At 37.3% G+C, this 24,900-nt stretch overlaps 1 protein-coding gene across 3 annotated transcripts; it reads right to left on the bottom strand.

The window, feature by feature from the left end:
* Positions 1–6,224: 6,224 nt before the first annotated feature.
* Positions 6,225–10,234, bottom strand: LOC145053338 (hAT dimerization domain-containing protein). 3 transcript variants are annotated; one of them, XM_079001371.1, is made up of 8 exons: positions 10,055–10,234; positions 8,620–9,656; positions 8,144–8,589; positions 7,378–8,064; positions 7,187–7,270; positions 7,032–7,107; positions 6,637–6,956; positions 6,225–6,564 (listed from the first exon to the last, which is right to left on the bottom strand). In XM_079001371.1, exons 2-8 carry the CDS (start codon positions 9,458–9,460, stop codon positions 6,367–6,369), a joined length of 2,652 nt encoding a protein of 883 aa, XP_078857497.1. In that variant the 5' UTR covers positions 9,461–9,656; positions 10,055–10,234; the 3' UTR covers positions 6,225–6,366. The 3 variants fall into 3 exon arrangements, with proteins under 3 accessions (XP_078857497.1, XP_078857496.1, XP_078857498.1); XM_079001370.1 differs by having other exon boundaries at positions 8,144–9,656; XM_079001372.1 differs by having other exon boundaries at positions 6,417–6,553; positions 8,144–9,656.
* Between the last annotated feature and the right edge of the window lie 14,666 nt (positions 10,235–24,900).

A 24,900-nucleotide genomic window follows, 5' to 3' on the forward strand; every position in this document is an offset into this window, starting at 1 on the left:
GGTTTTAGACCTAAGTACATCCTATGTGCTCATACAAACCCTAATGCTTGGATCTAGGTTTCTCTATTGTACATGCAAGCTATCCAAGACTATAAACCCTAATTCTATCATACAAGTAACCATATTAACATAAGAATAGGTTTAAGATGTTACCTTGATTGTTATGTAGCAATAACAATCCCAAATCTCCTTGTATTGACTTTGGAAGGCTTAGAGTCACAAGTGTCACTCCTCTAATGGTTCACAAACACCATAAGCAAGAGGATGAAGAGGAGAGAGGATGGAGGCTACCAAAACTCATGTGAAACCCTAGCAAGAAGCTTGTCCACGTTTTTGGTCCTTAAGGGATCTATATATAGTGAGGCAATTAGGGTTATCTAACAAGGAAACCCTAATTTGGATGCTTAAGCCCTAAGCAACCCATGGAGCCCTTTCCATAAGGCCTTGGACGATTTCATATGGGCTTCCCCCATAGAATTCGTCCACCTTATAATAAAAGGCAATCCATGGCCCAAATTGCAATTATCTTATAATTACAATTCTAGTCCCTTAAGTTTAATTAATCTCTTTTAGTCACAAAACTAATTACCAATTAATTATTGACTAATATTAATTAAACAATATGATTTCTCCTTTAATATATTATTCCCATAATATATTAATAAATCATATTTAATCCTTTCTCTCCATGATTCATCCTATCAAGTTGCTTTGGTGAAGGCAACCCAAAAGGATCATGCACCATCGGGTCAAGTACATACCAAAATAGTTATGGACTTAGACACTAATCTAACAGTATCATAACATCATATAAATAAATGAGAGGGAAAGAATCATACCCGTCACCACATCGGGTGTTGCACGTGCCTCCTCGGCGGTCAGCTGAAATGCCCGGCTCCTCGCCACTGGAGCCTCTGCCTTGCCCTGCCGGCCATCTGTGATCCGCAGGGTCGCTGGAGCTGGCGCCTTCACTGGCGCTGCAACTGTCAACTGGGGGCAATTGGCCTTCTTGTAGCCCCTCTAGTTGCAGTGGAAACACAACAACTCAGACGTCTGAATAACTGCTGCCGGAGCAGTGCAATCCCTGCTATAGTGCCCAGACTTGCCGCACTTATAGCAACCTGATGATCCCAACCTGCACGCCCCCTCGTGCGTCTTGCCGCATTACCTGCAGCGGCCCCGTCCCTGTTGGCCTTTCGGCCCCAAATCTGATCCCTTGGGCTTCTTCCCCGAAGCCCCTCCTGACTGTCCCTCTTCTGCCTTTCGTTTCCGGATGTGCTCCAAATCTATCTCCCTCTCCCTCGCCCTGGCAATCATAGAGTCCAAGGTGGGGCAAGCTGAAAAACTAACGTGCTCCTGTATATCAGCTCGGAGCATGTCATGATAGCGGGTCCTCCTCATGTCCTCATCACCCGCATATTGGGGCACCAACAACGCCCTCTCCCGGAACTTGGCGGTGATCTCCGCCACAGTCTCTGTCGTCTGCCTCATGTCCAAAAACTCCCTGGCCAGCTGCTGAAGCTTGACAGCCAGCGCAAACTCTGCCCTGAATCTGGTCACAAAGTCCGACCAGGTCATAGACTCGATCGCTGAGGCTCCCAATGAGTCACCCACTGACTCCCACCAGTCTCGAGCCCGGTCTCGTAAACACCCTACTGCATACCTCACCTTCGACCCCTCGGGGCAGAAGCTAGTCAACTGTGCAGACTCGATGTCTGCAATCCATCGTCTGGCAGCAATGGGGTCTTTCACCCCGTGGAAATCCGGCGCACCACTGCCCCTGAAGTCCTTAAAGGACAGCGTGCGCGATCCCGACTGGCCAGATGCCATGTCGCTCCTGAACGCCCTGAGGCGATCCTACATCAGCTCAACTATCCCTTCTGTGATCGACCCGAAGATGATGGGGGTCGACTCAAGGATACCCCTGGTGATCTCTGACGCGATGAACTCGCGTAGTCCCTCATCTACCGGCTCGGAACCTGATCCCGAACCTGACCCCTCTCCTGAACTGCCATCTATCGGCCTCGATCGAAGTACCACCATTCTACAGTACATAAATAACAATTGTTAGTGATACTGCTACTTCTTGAGGGATCACAACTACTACAAGTTCCCCGGTTTTATCTCAGCCTTCCTTAGTTCGGGTACGGATCCTCTGCTTTCAGTAGTACGGGCCCATACTACCTTCCACATCTATCCGTACCTTCTTCAAGGACTGCCTTGACTCCACCGGACCCCTTTCACTATTGTTGTTCACTGCTATATTCATCCTAGGCTTGCCCTAGGGAAATCTCTGACTCTACTCTACCCAGTCCTCAGCTGCTGCAGGCCTCCTTGTAATGCAAATTAGCCATTACCTGAATACAATCACATGTGATGAGGCTCAGATAATCCTTCGAGTAACAGAATCGTCCCTACCACGGTTGGACTCAAACAAGAGCTGCGCAATAGGATCAAACCCAACACTCTAAGATTATTCAACCCTGATCATATGTGACGTGACGTATTCACCTACTGGCTAACTCCCATTATTCAGAGTCCCACAAAGCACGAAGCAAGCAGCATTCAGACAAGGGTAACAATCTCAATCAACTCTATCTGCTTACAGGAACTGTACTAGCATACAATGCTAAGTTCATACTATCAGGCATAACCTAATCAGGCTATCCTACTTGTTGTCTACTCAATACTAGCATGCAATTCTCATACAACTGAAACATATAAAGCAGGCACATAAGGCATCACTCCTAGATCCTTAGTCCTATTCTAGCATGCTGTTCTACGAAGGCTGATAAACATAACATAAACTTGTATAGGTACTTTGGGGAATACTTACTTGAGCTCGGCCGGTCGCGCACATCACACACTTCGTTATTTCTCAAAACTCTTTTCTCAATATTTAGAAAACATTTTCTTTTTGGAAAATCTTTTAATCCCTCGATTTGAGTTCAGACACCCCCGAAGGTGTGTCCGAATCCCTCAAACCAGGGCTCTGATACCAACTTGTAACGTCCCAAAAATACCGGTTAAAAATTTCATTTTTAATTTAGGTTAATACATAGAAACATCATTACAAAACATTCATAACAATAATCCATGTCTGAAAACCGGTAATATCATGGTAATAATTCAGAGTACATCCCAGAAATCCATGGTGCGGAAAACAAGAGTGTGTGTGATATGCCGCTACCGCGCCGACTCCTTTCCCCTAGCTGAAGAGGTGCCTGAAACAACAACTGAAAAACGTAAGCACAAAGCTTAGTGAGTTCCCCCTTCGTACCACATACCATACAAACACATAACATACATACTGCCAGGCTATTTTGGGGTGCCTGACTACCCGGTACGACCATTCTGGGGTGCCGACTACCCGTGCGGCCATTCTGGGGTGCGGTCTACCCGTGTCAAGCTATTCTGGGGTGCTGACTACCCGTCGGTCCTGACAACCGATCCTCGCGGACTATTTCACCCCCTACTGCTACTTACACATATATCATAACATAACAAATTGTCAGACATATCTGGGGTGTCTGAACTACCCTTCGGTCCTAACAACCGAACTCGGGGACTACTCCCCTCCTACTACCTCAAACTCATATAACAGGTCATGCTAGCATATAAACATAACATCACATACTGTCAGACGTATCTGGGGTGTCTGACTACCCTCCGGTCCTAACAACCGAACTCTACTACTATCACATATAACATATCATGCTAGCATATAACATATCAGGTAGTAGCAAACCTAGATGATATCACAGAGACAATCATCTAGCATACGTCTCCTACTGGTGGCTCGACATTGTGGCCTTAGACCCACCGCTACTGGAAGGTAACTCACCTAAAAGTAGCTGCTGATCTGATCGGGAACTGACTGTCTACTGCTGCTGCTGCTCCAGACGTCCTCCGGCTATAATTCCCACAAAATGATTAGTCAAACACTGTTAGATGTGCTTAGGGTAAAATGACCCTTTTACCCTTGACCAAGTCGAAATCCAAGTCAAAGTCAACTTCCAGTTGACTGGACTCGCCGAGTCCGCGAGCATCTCGCCGAGTCCTTCCCTTACTAATTCGGTCCTACTCGCCAAGTCCCTCTCCCCACTCACTGAGTCACCATTGACTCACCACTCGGGACTATGGGGCCGACTCGAGTCCCGACTCGCCGAGTTCCTCGAGCGGATCCCCTACTCGCTTCCAATCCACACCAGAACACCCCATACGAGGGTTTGGGGTTTTGGGACTATGTTACACGGTTAATTCCACGTGCAGGTACGAAGGGTTGAACCTTCAACGCTTAAACCCCTCTTGCTCTGTGAAAGTTCATATGACTCGCCGAGTTTGAAGAACAACTCGGCGAGCTCCAGGCAATCTTCATAGGACTCGCCGAGTTGTTCATCCAACTCGTCGAGTCTAGGACCATCTTCATAGAACTCGCCGAGTTCCACTTTGGGACTCGCCGAGTCCCTCGACCCATTTCCCGAGTAGGCCAGATCTGAGACATGCAACGCTTCAAAACCACAGATCTATGGTCCTAGGGCATGTTTACCACGTAAAGTTGCAAACTTTACGTGCATGCATGGCCCTATGAGCTCAAACATGCAATTCCAAGCTCTTTAAGAGGTCCTACACTCAATAGGGACCTCAATCACCTCAACCACAAAGACTTTATGCTACTAGAATGTCCAAAAGGCCCAAATCCGAAGTCCTTGCAGAACATTAACCATAAACACATAGAGATTTAGGTTCTTAGGGCTTAAAACCACTTTTTAGGGACAAAAAAGGGATTTAATGAACTAAAGATCAAGGTAGGAACTTTTCTACCTGAATAGAAGCCCTTCACAGAGTAGATTCCAGATCTTCTTCCCTTCTTGCACTCTTCAACCTTCTCCTTCTTCTCCCAAGCTCCAAACCACCAGGAACCAGGTGCTACATTAGAGTTACAAGTATCATCAAAGATAGTGTTTACATGAGCACAAAATTTCTTAACAAATTGCTAGTTGTGATACTATGGGTGATATTTTGGACCACATGTAGCATGTCCCGTCATGTCTGCTACACCTCTACGGTCGTTCTTTGATTGAGACAACTTTTGAGTTGATAACAACTTAGACAGAAAAAAATGTTTTTTAAAAGTATTTTCTTTTTATGCAAAAATATGTGCTATTTGAAATACAGTTATATAACATTCCAACCGAATATATTTCAGTCCACGACACCGAGAGAAATTGAAACAAATTGTGCAACTAAAACTATAAAAACAAAACCAATAAACAGGCTAAGCCCAATAATTAATGTTAGAAAAGTAAGTTCGGTATTCATAATAGAGTTCGCAATTTCAACATGTGCGAAAGAAATTTTTTGAACATGTTGGTACGAAACAATGATAATTTTGGTGATTATCCATTTTTATTCCACCGTGTATAAAATCTTCCTATTTAATAAATGAAACATTTTGTCCACGTGTCACTTCTACCAAACATTTTATATCAAAGTGAAATTCCAGTTATACCCCTCCTTCATTCAATATTCAATTCCTCCTTCATTCAATATTCAATTCAATTCGGTTTTTTTTATCTGAATCTAAATTCATTTGTGTATACATTATTATTTACAAAATAATTTTTTACTGTCATGTTTTTAATAAACTACTTTAATAAAATTTTATAAATCTTTAATTTTCTATTATCATTTTTAATCATCAATATTCTTTTTCTTTCTTACCCGTGGTTTCTACGAGTTGTAACCTAGTTCTCAATATAAACAATTTTTATTCGTGTCATTTATACCGATAGACACCTGTGATGGATACCTAATTTAACTTACTAAAAATAACAAAATGAATATTTATGATCATAATCTTAATTTGATTATGAAGGTTTCATTACATAATTACATTTAACTTTTAGTTTTATACATAGAAGCTTATTGATTATAATTAAATAATGTCTACAACAAAAACAAAACTAGACATTATATGCAAATATAATATAATTTTTTTTTTACATTCCTACAATCCAAAACATGCTTATTCCATTACCCATCCATTACACTCATTGTCATTATACTCCATTATATTGAGTGTGAAAGTTCAAGTTTCAATATGAATAAGATTTATCATTATACCCGATTGAGATCTCACATTATGCTCCTAAAACACAATTGTTTAACACCTACCTTAATGAGACTACACATTTTTAACATTCATTTTGTCAATGATACGATTAAGAACCCAATGCCCTTTCATAAAAACCAACACAAAAACAAACATTACATCATTTTGCATTACAACAAGTGGTAAAACATCATAACATTAACACCACCCTATACAACACTCTTCCTCTAGCATTATGTGCCACAACCCACCTATGAATCACTCAACCCATCATCAAGAAAATTTAAGTCATCATCTTCATCTTCAACATTGTTGACTGGATTTGGATGAGTGTCTAATGGCTCAATATCCACCATTGTCACCACCTGTAATGAACCCTTCCTCCCCTCTTCATATTCCACCAACCCATTCTCATATATATCCCCTTGTTCCATTTCACTACAAAGCTCCTGAATTATTCCAAATTCATATTATTCATTTTTAACACATCTATATTCATATATCATATTTAAAAATATTACCTCGTCTTCTTGATATGCTTGTTTTTCTGGCTTCACAATCCAATCATACAATAGAGCTTCTTGAAGAACAGTGTCCATGGAAGCCGATGTGTTTGGCATCATCTTCCTAATTTGTCTTTCCCTAAGCCTTAAATTGTAATGAACATAGATAAAATCATTCAATCTTTTTTGTGCAATTCGATTCTGCCTCTTGTTATGAATCTGATCATATATGCTCCAATTATGCTCACACCCATAACATGAACATGTTTGACTCAATATCCTTACAGCAATCTGTTGAAGCTCCAGACAGTTTATCCCATGTTGTTGCCACCATGCAGCTTTAAAAAAAAATAGAATCAAGTTAAAAACACTAAAGATGAGGAGGGCATTTACGTCTTTTACACAGTCGTTACCTGGATTTAGTTCTGTTCGAGTGCTAATAGCCAAATCAGTTCCAAAATCAGCTTTTGCAGAACCAAAATCTGAAATCTATAACAAAATATCAAAATCAGAATGACCAAATTTGTGTTATATTATTAATATTATATTAATAAATAGTTTATTATACCTGTTTTGATGCTGAAACCCTTCTGGAATTGTTTGGCTCAAACCTAACAATGCATGAATTTAGTCCACGAACAACTTCAGGATACTAAATAAATAAACCACATAAGTAAAACATAAGAAAACAGCTTCTGTAATAAATGACGAGGGTATTTACGTCTTTTGTAGGATAAGGGAAGATTTAATTTTTCTTACTATAACAAAATCAGGTCGATATCTGTAGGATGGATTTAGAAAGTAAGCAGCAAGATACAAAGGATGATTGAGAGATGAATTCCAGTGATTGTCTATTATGCTCCATAAGTTTCCATATTTTCTTGCATCATCACCATGGTTACTTTTTATAGCAAGTTTTGCTTTGTACATGTCATTGTATATATACGCCATTGAAAGTCCATCATCACTGTTGATCCTTTGAAGCACTTCAAGAATAGGGCCCACTGATCTCCTAACGTATTGCAACTTTTTCCAAAAAGTAGCATTCATTACAATTTTTTCAACTTCTTCACCCTCTTCTGATTTTGAAACTTGAGATGAAAGCCATTTAGTGGATTGGAATAATCGTTTGAGAGAAATTCTATGATCCATTAGGGTTTGTAATGTTGAAAAACTTGAAGAATTTTGGGTGAAAGATGGTGTAAGAAGCTCTTGCCCCCCTGTGTATTCTCTTTTCATTAAGCTTGATAACCAAATGTGGTTGTAAACAAGCTTTGTGATTTTTTGTCCTTTTTCTATACATTCTGCAACCCATTTTATTTTTAAAAAATCTTCAAGCATTTGTTCGATACAAGAAGAAGCACAAGGAGTCCAGAATAGATTTTGTCTTTTTTCCTCGAGCATCTTTCCAGCTGCTTGATAACTCGGTGTGTTGTCAGTGATAACCTAGAATATATTATTAACAAAAATCAAAGGGTATTTTGGTCTTTTGATAGAAGAGGAAGAAAAGAATTGAATTGAATACCTGAACAATGTTTTCCTCACCCATCTCATCCACAACTTTATCAAGAAACATGAATAAACTTTGTGAATCTTCGACAAATTCAGTGGCATCAATACAAGAAACAAAGTGTAAACCACGTGGACAAGAAACCAAAATATTGATTAATGTCCGATTTTGTGAATCTTTCCAACTATCTGCTAATATAGAACAACCAGTAACTGCCCATGAAGCTTTATACTCAGCTAGATACGTTTTAATGGTCAAGATTTCATCTTGTAAAAACCTTCCTGATAACATAACACTTGTGGGACCCACTAATTCTTGTCCACATTGTCCCACCATCTCCAACATCTTATGGAAATAAGGTGAGTTTGCTGCATGTGTGGGAACTCCTGCATGATAAAAAAACTTGCAAATTGCTGACATCACCTCCTTTCGTGATACTTTACCTGGTATTTGACTCTTTGGTGAATGTGAATGTGAATGTGAATGTGAATGTGAATGTGAATGTATCAAAAGGGTTTCGGATTTTGGTTTTTTTGAAAAGGAATCGGATCTTCTTGAATCACTTGTGAATCTTTTTTTATCACCTAACAATAGTTTCTCATTGCTCATTAGTAGATGCCCTTGTCCTTGTATTTCATCTTCCTCTTGTTCATCTTCTTCATCTTCATTTTCAGAGTGCATGTAAAAAGGTGAAGCTTGTTTAGCTTCAGGTCTTCTATGCCTCCTTCCAGTTCGATGCCATTTCATGTTTTCTTTTATCTTCAAATAAACTTCTTCAGGTGCACTTTTACAAGGTGCAACTTCACCAGGTATTCTAGCTAAATGTTGCTTGAATCGATTAATCCCTCCACTCACTATTTTATCACAGTAATTGCATTTAACCTTTTTCTTCCTTTCATCTCTAGCAACCCCATGTTCCCAACCAGGGTCAACATACCCTAATGACCTAAGAGGCGCCATGTTTATCACTAAACCCTTGTCTCCCACTAACTGTTTCCCTTTGTTCCTATACCCAACATGCTCTTCCTCTTCAACATCATCATTAGAAGGGAAATTGAGATATGCTTGTTCATCATATTCAATTTGTTTTGGTTTCTTACCAATTCGACATCCTTCCATGATTTCTTTCATCTTTAAGCAGACTTCTTCAGGGGCCTTTTCACAATATGTTACTTCTCCTGAAACTCGGGCTAAATGTTGTTTCAATCTATAAATCCCACCACTAACTACTTTCCCACAATAATTGCATCTCACTTTCTTCTTTTTTACATCTTGAGCAGTACCATGCTCCCATCCAGGATCCACATATCCACTAGAACGTAGTGATGTCATTTTCTCAAATTGTTCACAGGCATCATGGGGTTCTTTAAGTCTTAACCCCACATCAGCAATAAGCTAAAAGGCATACCTTTTTTGGTGTATCAAGAATGCCCTTTCTAGCATGAAGCAACTTTTGCATTCCCACTTAGAATAGCTTTGAATCACTCAATCGCCAGCTATGCAACAAGGGGTTTTAGCAGAAGTTCAACTGTAAGTGAAATATTAACCAGGTGAATTAGCTTTAGGCATTCGTAATTCATATTGCCCACATACTCAAATAGTTTGAGTTTTGTGTCGTTGAAATAAGTATGCAACATGATTTAAAAGCAAAGGGAATCGTAAATTAGAACAGAGAATTAGGTCTACTGGTTTTAGATAATCAAACTGATATTTTTGGCAGAACATTGTAACTTATGTAAACATATGGGGAGCGAATATTTAATTTTATCTTGGGACCATAAATTTATTTCAACGCATCATAGTATACACCTAAACTACAAACCTGGAACAGCGAAATGGATGAAACCCTAAACTACAAATTGAAGAAATCAAATGAGGATATAGTATGAGAAATGAGCAGTTAGTAGCAGCAGATTGTGAAGTTACCTGGTTTAAACAGGGTAGAGATTTGAGCGAAGATGATGAATCAGTTATTGACGAGAGGATTCAAGCAGGAAAAAGAAGAAGAAGATGATGTTTAACGAAGAAGACGCTTCTGTTTTGGGGTCTTTGGGTGAACCATCAGAATGACCCGTTTGTTCTTTTGTTGGCCCAAATCGACTCGTTTGAGAAGCGTAGATCCAAATTAGCACATTGCTTTTTAAAGTCTTGCAATTTGGTACATGTGATATTCTCGGTTTTTTTCATATTTTCTAATTTGGAATAGATTTGTTTTCTTAAATCTTATATTTTTCTTTAAAAAAGTAAAAGAGAAATTAAATAGCCTCTTACTTTTTCTTCCTAATATCCTTCTATCTATTTTAGATGGTGCCAAATGTCATTAAATTTAATTTAAATTTGATTGACATTTTGAATTTATACACTAGTCATTATCTTAAATAGGTAGGTAAGAAAATAAGAACAAAAGGTAGGACGATATTTAATTTCTCAAGAGATAAATATTTTTTTATCTCAAAAGGAAAATATTCTCTATCTTTAAATATTATTAATTTTATTAAATATTACGAATATCACCATTAATATGGATAAAAATAAAAAATATAAAAATATTTCATTTCTTTTTATATTTACATCTCCTCTCCGATAATTTTGGATATATCATATTTCATGTTTTTTTTTCGAGTTTCTCGTATTTTTCTATCTAATTTAAAATGTAAGCAAAAAAATGTTCAATTTAGCGTTATGAGTTCTCAAATTTCCTTAAGGAATCATTGTCAAGATATCAAATTGTTTCTTGGTCTCACCTTTATAGGGAGGGTTCCATTTTTTATTGTGAATACCCTAAGATCCCCAAAATGTATACGTTAGGTTTAATTTTTATTTTATTTATGAAATAAATATAAAAATCAAACATATACTAACTTTTATTTGTATGTAACACTCAACTTAAGTTTTATAGACTTGTAAATTGTATATTGTTAAGGAGTGTGTACACAGGCAAACACACAAACATATCATGTTTTGCTAATTGTGACTTTTACATAGGGTAGAATTTGATGCATGGGATATTGGGATTGCACAAGAAAAGAACATGGCCCTTTCACATGACGAACATCGTAAGATGTTGACCAAGTCAAATGATTTTTTTTTTTTTTTTTTGCCTCATCCAAAATATGAAACAAAACACATTTGACCTTTCTATCCCTCACTTTCTCATTCTTCCACATCATACCACCACTCCATGATACTACTACATGAAACTTCCAATTCACCCTTAAATTCTTTTTCCTTATTATTTTTCATTCCCTACAATCCCCCATCCCCTAAAAACACTCACGATTACCATCAAGAAACTGACAAGAAAAAAATGATTTCAATTCCCCTCCGACCTCCTTCAAGAAAAATTGAAACATCTTTTTATATGAAGAAACGAAGAAACATACTTCCATGACTTGGAGGTTTAATTATTATATTTATATGTTTGGAATAAAAAATTGATCCAAGATGGGTGAATTAATTTTCTTTTAGAATACGTAAGGTGCATGAATTCAACTTGAGATTTCACATATTTCTTGTAAAGAATTAGGATTTGTTTGGTACACATAATGTTTTAGAAGAAATTAAAATATTATTGAAGTTGGAATTTAGATGGAGTTCAAACCTAGAGGAGTGTTTGTATGACAAAAAAATGGAATCTGAAAAATCAATAATAAAAATGACATAATTAAATAATTCTATTTATGTTTAATATACACATGTATGAAAATAATTGTATATACATAATTAAATAATTGTTTTTACATAAATTTAAATATATATCCATATATAGATAACAAAATTAATAACTTTGTTAATGACAGAGCTTGAAGCATTTGTTGAAATGTATATAGTAAATGTAATAAATTATATTTACATAAAACAGTAATCTACTATAATAAGTAAAGATCATTTTTGTCACATGTCACATTCTTATTTATTTGTTCATATGTCATTTGTGGTTATTTTAAATTAACTTTTATCTAACATGTCATTTTATGGTTTTTTTTTCTATTTTATTAAATTCCAATAGTATTTAAATGTAATAATAAATACATATCAATTTCATTAATGAACTTTCTTTCTAATTTCAAATTTCCTAAATTAAAGTCTCATTAGTTTTCTTTGTTTATTTATCTAAATTATTTGGTTAAATTTACAAAAGAAAAAAAATAATTTTAATAGTTTAATATTTCTCTCACTTTTCTTATAAATTCAAACTTCTCAAATGTTTAGAATTTCATATTAAAATTTTCTTTTAAATAAACTCATGCAATACATGAGTTTCACACCTAGTTATATAATAAAAGTAATTAAACATATATCAATTGCATAATAATAATAATAAAATAACAAGTTACACAATAACATTTAAATATTATTACCGGTTAAAATAATAAGAAGATTAATTATAATAGTATAGTTAACCAAAGTTTTTAAGAATAGTTATGTCTTAAAGGATAATGGAATATAAATGCTTTTGCTACCCCTAAGTAATGATAAAATCTTACATCAAATATACATTTTGAAAGGACCCATTTGATAACCAAAGGCATTACATAAATGAATCTTACATTCAATTCCTTTGGATTCCATCAAAATCCCCAAACATGTAAAATATCAATGAATATTTGGAAGTAATGGTTTTATGTATAAAGTTTTTTTTGTTAATAAAGTTATTAAAATATCAAGGATAATTTTGTGATTTTAAGGTCTTGTTTTGTTGTGTCCCATATTGGTGGTAAATGATCGTCTAATACAAATGAAGTTGACAGTTTTTTTTAATTACATAACAAATTGACTTTCATACCCTTCAAGCCATTTTAATTTATTTCCATAAGAATGCACTTTTATCAAAAATAGCTACGTACCTTTCACTATTACAAAATTTCCCAAATTCAAACCTCGTGACCCTCTTTTCAGCATAACTAACTCTAATTTAGACCAAATAAAGTAAAAAAAAAATCTCGATTCAGATGAACTAAAAAAAGTAAAAACACTTTGGATTTTCCCTAAAAACATCAGTTACTCTCACTTATTTTTAATACACTGTTCTAGACAGTTTAAAACTGTTTCTTCACACAGGAAAACATAATGAGATCTCTATACCTTTATTAACTTCTTCTAATTGCTACTACTTAAAAAAAGAGTTCTTTATAAAGAATAATCACTTTGACAATTAGCTTCATAGTTTCCAATGAGTGCAGTTTGCTTTGTTACCCCAACTGAAAATCATTTTCAACAATGTATTTTGGGTTCCATGAACATCTATAAATGGTTTCGACTTCTCTATAACCAGTTTTGGCTTTTCTCCATTGAATTCAAGAAACTCCACCATTTTCAAATGATTAGGAGTCAAGATTCTCCTTGTTTCAGCTTCATCTAACTTCTTGTATTCCACCCCAACAAATTCCTAGATCATCAAACAAAAGCATAAGTTTTACTTTTTCATGTGAGATGAGAAAATTTAAAACTAATGTTTTTTAATTCTTGGAAAACATATTTATTGGCTCAATTGCTTTTCATATAATAGGTTCAAAGCGTGGAAGTGACCCATCATGTTTAAGAATGTGATGCAAAAAAAAAAAAAAAAAACCTTTTTAACAATCAACTTGAGAGACTCCAGCTTGGGATAATAGTTGAGAATTCGCTTGAGGTCATCCATGGTGAAGGCATCAATTGTTGTGATTAGCACCAGAGTCGTTAGATTAGGTAGAGAATGATCATGTGCAGCATAAATGCACTATGATAATGATGCCAAATAAGAGTTTGGAGTTATTATTCATGGTGACAAAAAGCATAAAGAGGAACTATTATGCATAAAGAGGATAAGCATGTACGTGAAATCAATTTGTTTGACATTTTTCGTAACGGCGGCATGGATCCACCGCCCTATGGTTGATGAATTGCAGTGCTCTAAACAAAATAAATGCAACCTATCAAAATCTATGGATCTGCTTACTAAAATCCAATAAACTAACTCTTCCAATTTCTTCATTGGATGGTATTTGTCTGGTAATTCTGGGTAACGTAATTCTACAGAGGGAACTAAAGTCCACAAATATCGACAAAATGCTGCTTCGAATTACTTCTTCGGTAGATGGAAGACCTGAAAGAATCAAGAGAAGAATATGATCCGGCATGTTACTGATCAAATCGACTCCATCTTTGCGTATTGATGCATTTGGTCGTTCGGATTTCTTCATGATTTAGGTGACGTGAATGAAAATTATTTAGAGAAAGCAAACAACCTTTGATCACAACGGATTTCTTCGAATTGCTTGATAAAAACGGTTTCAGTTGATGGTAAAGGTGAACAACAGTCAAAGTAGGTTAACGATGGTTTAAAAGGGTTAACGTCGTTTCCTTCTCAATCAGTTACCACAAAAAAAACGTAGAAACCCTAAAACCCCAAACCCTGTAGCTACGCTCAACCCTTTTAACATGAGCCTATAATGATGTTATTAGAAAATTATTCTCTTTTATGGAAATTATATCCTGTTGTAATTCTCTCAATATTTACCTTTTACATCTCCATATTGTTAGGAGATTATTTGTGTATTTAAACCATTGTACGTATTGTTTTTTTTTTGTGACCAACTTGCTGCTATCAGACATCCAGTTAGTGATGATGATAAATGCCATTGGTTTCTTTGTGGTTTGGGTTCACCTTTTGAGACTTTTTCCACTACTACAAGGGTTGTCCACCCCCAGTCTACTTTTCATGATCTTTTAGCACAAGCAGAAAGTCATGATCTGTTTCTGCAATCTGTTCACAGTGCACCAACCCCACAAGTTGCTTTTCTTGCTGATAGTCACTGCTCTTCTACCGGCCCTTCACGTGGTTCTCGAGGCAAATCATGTGGTGGCTCTATTTCTAGCGGCTGTGGTCGTAATCGTCGACCACCCCCATTGCCAATTATGTAGGAAAGAAGGTCACTATGCATCTTCATGTCCAAATCTGTCTACTTTTGCACAACGTGGACCTGTTTTAGATGCTAACTTAGCACAAGCTTTTTACTCTCAATGCCATGTATCTGAAAACTCTCTGGACTGGTATGTTGACTCTGGGGCAACTACTCATATGACATCTACTCTAAATGGCCTTTCATCCTCCACACCATACTTAGGTCCTGACCGGGTTACATTCCGTAATGGTAACTCTTTACCAGTTTTATATACTGGAAAATCTTGTATTAATAATAGGCTGCCTCTTCTAGATGTTTTTGATGGGTTTTGGTCCTAAGAACATCCTATGTGCTCATACAAACCCTAATGCTTGGATCTAGGTTTCTCTATTGTACATGCAAGTTATCCAAGACTATAAACCCTAATTCTAGCATACAAGTAATCATATTAACATAAGAATGGGTTTAAGATATTACCTTGATTGTTATGTAGCAATAACAATCCCAAATCTCCTTGTAATGACTTTAGAAAGCTTAGAGTCACAAATGTCACTCCTCTAATGGTTCACAAACACCATAAGCAAGAGGATGAAGAGGAGAGAGGATGGAGGCTGCCCAAAAACATGTGAAACCCTAGAACAAAGCTTAGCCACGTTTTTGGTCCTTAAGGGGTCTTTATATAGTGAGGCCATTAGGGTTATCTAACAAGGAAACCATAATTTGGATGCTTAATCCCTAAGCAACCCATGGACTCCTTTAATTAAGGCCTTAGACGATTTCCTATGGGTTTCCCCATAGAATTCGTCCACTCCTTAATATAAGGCAATCCATGGCCTAAATTGCAATTATCTTATAATTACAATTCCAGTCCCTTAAGTTTAATCTCTTTTAGTCACAAAACTAATTACCAATTAATTATTGACTAATATTAATTAACCAATATGATTTCTCCTTTAATATATTATTCTCATAATATATTAATAAATCATATTTAATCATTTCTCTCCATAATTCATCCTATCAAGTTGCTTTGGTGAAGGCAACCCAAAAGGACCATGCACCATCGGGTCAAGTACATACCAAAATAGTTATGGACTTAGACACTAATCCAACAGTTTTGGTGGTTCCACATCTCACCAAACATCTTCTCTCAATAAGTAAACTCACATCCGATTCTCCCGTTGACATATTATTTTCTAATATCTTCTTTGAAATCCAGGATCGTCAAACTCGGGAGTCATTAGCAAGGGGTAAATGTCAGACTGACTTTTATATTCTTCAACAAGGGCAAAAGGCATTTATGGCAGCTGTCAATTCACATCATCTTCGAGCTTCATATGAACGATGGCACGGGCGTTTGGGTCATATTTCGTTTGATATTATTTCTTTGTTAAATAAACTTGGATATCTAGTTGTTACTTCTTTATTAACAAAACCAAGTATTTGTTCATCTTGCCAGTTGTCTAAAACTCATAAATTACCTTTTATGAAAAATCCCAAACATTCTTCAAATGTCTTGGATATGATTCATTATGATTGATGGGGACCAACTCCTGTTATCTCAACTGATGGCTACTTATATTATGTGGTATTTATTGATGATTTCTCAAGATTTAGTTGGTTTTATCCTCTTAAGGCCAAGTCAAATTTCTATAATGTATTAGTTGCATTCTTAACCTTTGTGCATACACAATTCTCTTCCAAGGTTAAATGTTTACAAAGTGATGGTGTTACATAGTTTACTAATCATCATGTTCAAAAGGTATTACTCAACAATAACATCAATCATCGTCTTTCTTGTCCGCATACGCCTCAACAAAATGGACGGGCCGAGCGTAAGCACCGTCACATGACTGAAACTGGGCTTGTAATGCTTTTTAATGCACATGCACCTGCTTCCTTATGGGTTGATGCATTTACGTCTGCCACATCTCCCTATCTAATAAACAGAAGTAATATGCCATGTGTCCCTTCAAAAACACTGATTTCATCTAATGTTAAATACTGTTTTTGCCCTTCTTTGATTTCAACTTCTATAATCACGTCATTATATTATAACCGTCCAAGTCAAATTAAACCAACAATTAATATTTGCTTTTTATGGTATCTGATCTGTATTTAAATTTAATGTTATACGTTTTGTAACATCTGGATTCCCAGGTATCTCATTTTAATTATTTATCTTGAGTTTTATGGAGGGACTTGGCGAGTAGACGCTCAGACTCGCCGAGTAGGATCGCGAATTCTTGTCTGGATTAATGATCGGACTCGACGAGTCAATGCGTGGACTCGGCGAGTCCGCGCTGTAAAGTGAAACCCTAAATCTCAGGGCCTGAGCCCTATTTAAAGGCCCTTATGGTTGTCATTTGCGGCCACTACTCCCCTGTGAAAACCCTAGAGAGCAAAGAGAGCTTAGAGAGCAATTTGGAGGCTAATTTTTCATCCTTTGGTGTAATCTTGCAAGAAGGAGTGGGAAAATCCAAGCTAGATCGGTTGTGGAGCTTGGATTTGTGTTGTTCACACTGAGATTCACGTTTTGAGGTACAAGTTCCTTCCCATTTCGTGTATTTGATAAATTCCTTGAATCTAGGGTTTTCTTTGCACAATTTTGAGTTAGATTGTGAAGCATATGAGGTCCCTTTGGGTATAGATGATAGATCTGGACCTCGAGAGGTCCAAAAGGTCCCAAGCTTCCAGCTTTATGAGGTTTCATGGGAGCCTTGAGAGTAGAACCCCATTTTAAAGGTTATTTCTCCATTTTTGGTCTTATAAGCATTGCATGAACGTAAAGTTTAAACCTTTACGTGACTTTCGAGTGTTAGAAGGTTAGATCTACTAGTTGGTGAAACAGATCTGACCTCAAAAGATCGTTTGAGTGTTTTCATGGGAGGAACTCGTCGAGTCCATAAGGGACTCAACGAGTCGAGTCGGGTTGCCCCGCGATTCGTGACCTGTGATAACCCGTTGAGTGTAGGGTTGACTCAGCGAGTCGAGTGAGGATCAGGGGCGAAGAGGACATACATGGACTCGCCGAGTCACACGAGTGCACTCGACGAGTTTGGTCAATGTTTGACCGTTGACTTTTGTTGACTTTTAGGGTTTGGTCAACAATTGGACTTGTGGACCATTTGAAGGGTAAAATGGTCTTTTAGCCTTCTTAGAGGACATGGAAGAGACTAGTCTAGCCTGGAGAGCCGTTATTTATTTGAGATAATTGTTTATGTGTTTAGGCAGAGGCTAGATGAGTGTATATGTGTGCGAGATTATCCGAGATAGTCGAGGTGAGTCTTCTCACTATACTGTACCTGGAAGGGTACCTATGTGTGACCGGAAGGTCTTATATGCTATGAGATGTGTGTGCTATATGTTGATATGTGATATGTATGCTATATATGATAAGGACCGGAAGGTCAAGATGATATGGTCTGGAAGGTCAAGAGGACATAGTCCAGAAGGTCAGGAGGTTACGGACCGGAAGGTCGATACGGGTAGGACCGGAAGGCCTACCGGGATTTGGGACGGAAGTCCCCTCAGACACTTGGACCGGAAGGTTCACAGGGTTATGGCCTGGAAAGGCGTATGTGTTGTATGTGGTATTTTGGGGAACTCACTAAGCATTTATGCTTACAGTTGTTGTGTTGGGTGTTTCAGGTACTAGCGAGGACCGTGGGAAGGCGCCGACATGATCCGTACACACTGAGAGGATTTATGTATTTGAGACTCTGGGATTTGTTTGTTATGATGATATTAGATACAATTTGTTTGATATTGTTTTGATGATTGAAAATATGATTTAAAAATGAAAAATTGTTTTTGAAAATTCACGTCGTTACACGTTTGACATATTCAGTCCTCCGATTTCGTATTAAGGTATGATGATATATAAGGTATGTATAAATTACAATTAATTTGATTTATTTGCTCCTTTTAATCGTATTTGGTTCTATAGATACTTTAAACATCTTTAATCATCGTTTTAATCGACCTTTACTTGTTACTGTGCTCCGCAGGAAAGAAGACCAAGAAGTTATGGGCGTAAAGATACTCCAATTTTTCAACAAAACTGTATGTACTTCATCTTGAATCATCTTTTTTAAAAACCACTTACTTGATACCACATTAACATTTGGACTATTTGTTTGAATAATCTATATTTCTTACGTGGGGGTAATTTCACCATGAAACAATTTGATGTTGGGGACTGCTTTTACTATGCAGTACTCATGAGTTCTTACTAAACATATTAATAAAAATATCAATTTTTTTTTATCTAAAAAAAGGTTGTGAGATTTTCATAAAAATAAAAGTTTTGCAAATAAAATTAATTTCATGCGTGAAACTACTCATGAGTTTTGTGTGTATGTGTAGTTAATAACATTTTACTTTGAATTATATTTACATAGTTTCTGTTTTCTATTTTTTTTCATTAATTAATACAATATGAAAGTATATTGTTTTTACCTTTTTTTTAAATATCATAAATATGTTTAAATTTTTTGTGTGTTTATATTTCAGTTTGTGATTGTTGTTATAATATCTTAGTAGTCCACGGACATAATGGTAATTTTCTATGATATTTTACTAATTTTTTCCTATTAAACGATCCTACATTTCTGATTTTTTACTAAGTTATGTGTGTGTTGCAATGAACGAAGTGTATTCCATATCTAAAAAGACCACAACAAGATTGTTCATTAATTCATTTTCTTTTATTAGTAGTCCATTCATGAGTCCAAGAAGATAACTTTACAGTTTTTCCGTTTGTTATTTTCAAATATATGAAATAACATACAACATCTAAGTTTTTCCAGCATTTCATCATATTTTCTGTGTGTTTGTGTTATATTTTCTCTGTTTGAGTATACTTTATTTTCTGCATATATTTTCTTTTAAGAAAAACTGATAATACATAATATAATGGGGAATTCGCTTTATTCGGGGACACTTGGTTGATACATTTGGATATAAAAATAGATACAAATGTACATAATACATACTAATCTCCCTATCTAATAAACCAAAGTAAAATGCCACATGTCCCTTTAAAAACACTTATTCATAAAGTATCATTGAAAGAAAATAGCATTGTATTTTGATAGTTATCATTGGAATAAAGTATCTACTCACATTATACATAATACTTTCTTCTTTTATGTTTTATTATAGTGACAATGGTAGAGAGAAACATCACTTTGATTAAAGACTTTGACAATATGAAGGATGATTACACACTGAAAGTGTCTATCATCCGGTTATCGAGATCAATGTCAGATGTTAACCCCACTATAGTAAAATCAATGGAGATGATATTGATGGATGAGATGGTAAAATCTGTTATTCCAATAACATTATTCTTTTACATTGTTAACCAATTTTTGTATATTAAAATACAATTGTTTAACATTATATAATATTCTTATCCTATGTGAATAGTGTACTAAAATCCGAGCAAGTGTCTATCCAAGAGATTTTCAAAGGTTTGAATCGAAATTGAAAGAAGATCAAGTTGTTTTCTTCCGATCCCCCACTATCACTCCTAACAGATACAGTTTTAAAATAAGTGATGTAAAGGAAAAATTAAACTTGCATGGAAGAACAACTATGAAGGAGTGTCTACACTTTCAATCCAAATCAACATACGGATTTTCTTGTGTTTCGTTTGAAAGAATTATCTCTGCAACAACTACATCTAATGACACAGTTGGTAGTTTTTAAATTCAAACAATTGTGTTTTGTTATTTATTTTCATTACATTTCTTTTTATATTTTATTTTTTATATATCAATGTCATTTATATTATTCATTGTGTTTCTCCTTAAAATCTATTCAAATTTATATTTTGTTTTATAAATCATTTACAATATACTCAAATTTATATTATGTTTCATAAATATGTATTAATATTAATTTTAAATAATCAATACAAAAAGTTTTAAACAAACTTAACTCTTATTAATAATATAAATGTTTTATAAATTTTTTACCCGTGATTCGCACGGGTTGTAACCTAGTACATCATCAATCGTCTACTAACACCATTGCTTTAAAAAAAAGTCTCCATATGAGATTTTATTCAATTAGGTGCCTTCATATGCAACTTTTCCAACTTTTGGTTGTCGGGTATTCCCTTATCTTCGTGATTATACATGCCACAAACTTTCACCTAGAAGCGCCTCCTGTATCTTTATTGGATATAGTCCAAAATATAAAGGATATCATTGCCTTGATCCATCTACAAATCGAGTTTATGTTACTCGCCGTGCTCAATTTGATGAAGATGTTTTTCCATTCAGTGGAATTATTCCTCCGGTTGATGATGGGAAGCTTTTATTCTCCAACTTTGATGATTTTTTCATTCAAAAACTCCTCACCACCAGAAGTTATAGCTCAACTCACTTCACCAACCTATAAACATAAAAAATGCAACCCTGTAATGTCCCAAAATTCAAGACTAAAAATTTCTTTTAATAAAATATTACTTAAAGTAAAATCATCATTTCAAAACATAAACAGAGTATTAGTTTTCAAAACACATGTTCATTATCAGAGTAAAACATTCCCAGGCTGACTAATCTATGGTGTGTGCCATGCGATCATCTCGAGCTCCATCATCCTCTACCGGAAGCACCTGAAACCAAAACTGAAAACCGTAAGCACGAAGCTTAGTGAGTCCCCACCATACCACATACCATGCAAACATACAACAAACATACTGCCAGGCTATTCTGGGGTGCCTGACTACCCTGTACGGCCATTCTGGGGGTGTCGACTACCCGTGCGGCCATTTTGGGGTGCCGACTTCCCGTGTCAAGCCATTCTGGGGTGCCGACTACCTGTGTCAAGCCATTCTGGGGTGCTGACTACCCGTCGGTCCCGACAACCGATCCTCGGGGACTGTTTCACCCCTACTGCTACTTACACATATATCATACATAACATATTATCAGACATATCTGGGGTGTCTGACCTACCCTTCGGTCCTAACAACCGAACTCTACGACTATCACATACACATATCATAACGTAACAGATTATCAGACATATCTGGGGTGTCTGAACTACCCTTCGGTCCTAACAACTGAACTTGGGGACTGGTCCCCTCCTACTACCTCTATCACATATAACATAACAGGCCAACATGCAAACATATCCTCACATACTGTCAGACGTTTCTGGGGTGTCTGACTACCCTCCGGTCCTAACAACCGAACTCTACTGATGAGCCAGGGAGCCCCGTCCATGCTCCTACTGATAGTGAGATACGGGCCCAGCCCGCGCTCACTCTTTCCCTAACTTGGGCCTCGCCCCTGATCTGCTGCTAATGAGATGTGGAACACCATCCACACTCTACTGTTGGTGAGGTACGGGACCTCGCCCACACTCACCACCCTACCAGGCACATACAAGTATCACACAGACAACAAGTATAAACTATCACATAAACCATTCCTTGGGCACCCGCCCGCTAACATTGAACCTCGTCCTGAACAACATATTAGCATACGATGCCTAGGGCTAACCCCCGGGTCTTCTACTCATGTCTACATGGGCCGACATTGTGGCCGTAGACCCATTCACACAAAGGGAAACTCACCTGATACTGCTGAACTGCTGTTGCTAATCCCTTTGACTGCTACCTGACCACTGACTCCGAACTGTTGCTCCACTAGCTCCCCGAGCTACCAATATCAACATAACACTTAGTCTAACTGACCTTCAAAGGTCAACTAAGTCAACTCTTGCCAAAGTCAAAGTCCTGGTCAAGGTCAACCTCCCAGGTCAACCCTACTCGCCGAGTCACCCTATTGACTCGCCGAGTTCATATGTTCAGAGTCCTTCTATTCGCGACTCGACTCGCCGAGCCAGTCCATGACTCGCCGAGTCTACCGATTACCGAGTCCTGACCTGTCCAACTCACCGAGTCTCCATTCGACTCACTGATTCGAGTCTCAACTCGAAGGGTTTGGGGTTTCGCGACCTGACTCGCCGAGTCCAAGAATAGACTCGCCGAGTCCAAGACAATATCCATCCAACTCGCCGAGTTGTTCTTTCAACTCGCCGAGTCCATGACCAACTTCATCCGACTCGACGAGTTGTTCATCCCACTCGTCGAGTTCCTCCTCATCTTCAAGCTACTCGCCGAGTCCACTCAAAGGACTCGCCGAGTCCATCCGGTCCTCCATACATGCAGAGGACTTTTGAGTCATGCAGGGACTCAAATCTATAGATCTACCCTTCCCAAGCCTATTCCTCACGTAAAGTTGCAAACTTTACGTGTAGAGAAGGAGATCCAAGCAAAATACACCATAAACTAGGGTTTAAGGCCAAGGGGCTTCAACATTGACTCAAGGGCTGATACTTTATGCTTCTCTAGTCCATAACACACTTGGATCTGAAGTAGCAATTCCAGATCCGGCTTCTAACTCGAATGGGTGACAAACCATGGCTTAAAAGCCCCAAATCTCACAACCATGGAAGATCTAAAGGAGAGAGACGACTTATTACCTTCAATATCTCAGAAGGGCTCCACAAACTCCAGATCTGAAGCCAATCCTTGAAGCTTCACTGATTCCCCTCTTTCTTCTTCCTTCAATTCACCCAAAAATGGCTTGGAAGCTTGAATGCACAACAATGGAGGCTTAGGGTTAGCTTTCTGAATGAGGGAGGCTCTAAGGAACCCTAATGGAGAGAATAAGGAGCTTAAATAGCGCCCAAAGTCCCAAATTTAGGGTTTTCCTCGCACAGACCAGACTCGCTGAGTCCACTTGGCCGACTCGTCGAGTTGGTCACTTACACCTCGACCCGGATCCCGCTCGGACTCGCCGATTCGCCCCTAAAAATTAGGGCTTTCTTTCCTTTCTTGGCCTTCAAAACTTTGGGTGTTACAAACCCCCTGCATACTTTGTTTCCAACCTTCTACCCAACCTAATGTGTCACCCTCCAATCCATCCCACAATTACTCCCCTACCACACCCTTCCGATACATCTATACTTGTCGTTCTCGCCAAGATGAACCCCAACCACGGCCTGTTGTCGCTACCATACCTGACAACCAACCATCCCCCGTTTCTACTCCAGTTCCTTACCCAACTGACTCTACCACCAACCAACCTAAATCTTTATCAGTCCACCTCCTTCATCTGAATTCGTTGCACATTCTTCCTTGCATCTGATGATAACTCGTTCATGTGTTGGTATACACAAACCATGACACATTACGGATATTGCCATCCTTACTTCCAGTCCTTTACATCACGTATTATTTGCTTCAAAAGATCCTAAGGGTTTTAAAACAACATGTAAACATTCGGAGTGAATGACTGCAATGAGTGAAGAAATGAATGCCTTCCATAAGAATCACACGTGGGATCTTGTGCCTCGCCCTAAGAATTCAAATTTTGTAGGATCTAAATGGGTTTATAGGAAAAAAAATATAAATCTGATGGTTCAGTTGATCGTTACAAGGCTTGATTGGTTGCACAAGGATTTATGTAACATCCCAAAATTCAAGGCCAAAAATTTCATTTTTAAATAAGTTATTACATAAACCATCAGTACAAAAACATTCATAATAATATCTCGTGTCAAACCAAAGTGTCAGTAATCAAAACATTTTATCATAAAACCATATTAGAGTGTAATCCCAAAGATCTCATGTGCGGAAAACATAGTGTGATGCACTGCGATCGAGCCGACTCCTTACCTTGAAAACAAAGTACCTGAAACCAAAACTGAAAACCGTAAGCACGAAGCTTAGTGAGTTCCCCAAATACCACATACCATACAAACCAACTGATCCATACATGCCATACATAGCCAAGAGCCATACATAACCAACATATCCATAGTCAAGTAAGGTGCTATGTGCCAAACATAGTCTTGCTAAGG

This window comes from Lactuca serriola, chromosome 5 (assembly GCF_051521515.1).
Source record: "Lactuca serriola cultivar US96UC23 chromosome 5, Lser_US96UC23_V15, whole genome shotgun sequence".
NCBI classification, from domain to species: Eukaryota; Viridiplantae; Streptophyta; class Magnoliopsida; order Asterales; family Asteraceae; genus Lactuca; species Lactuca serriola.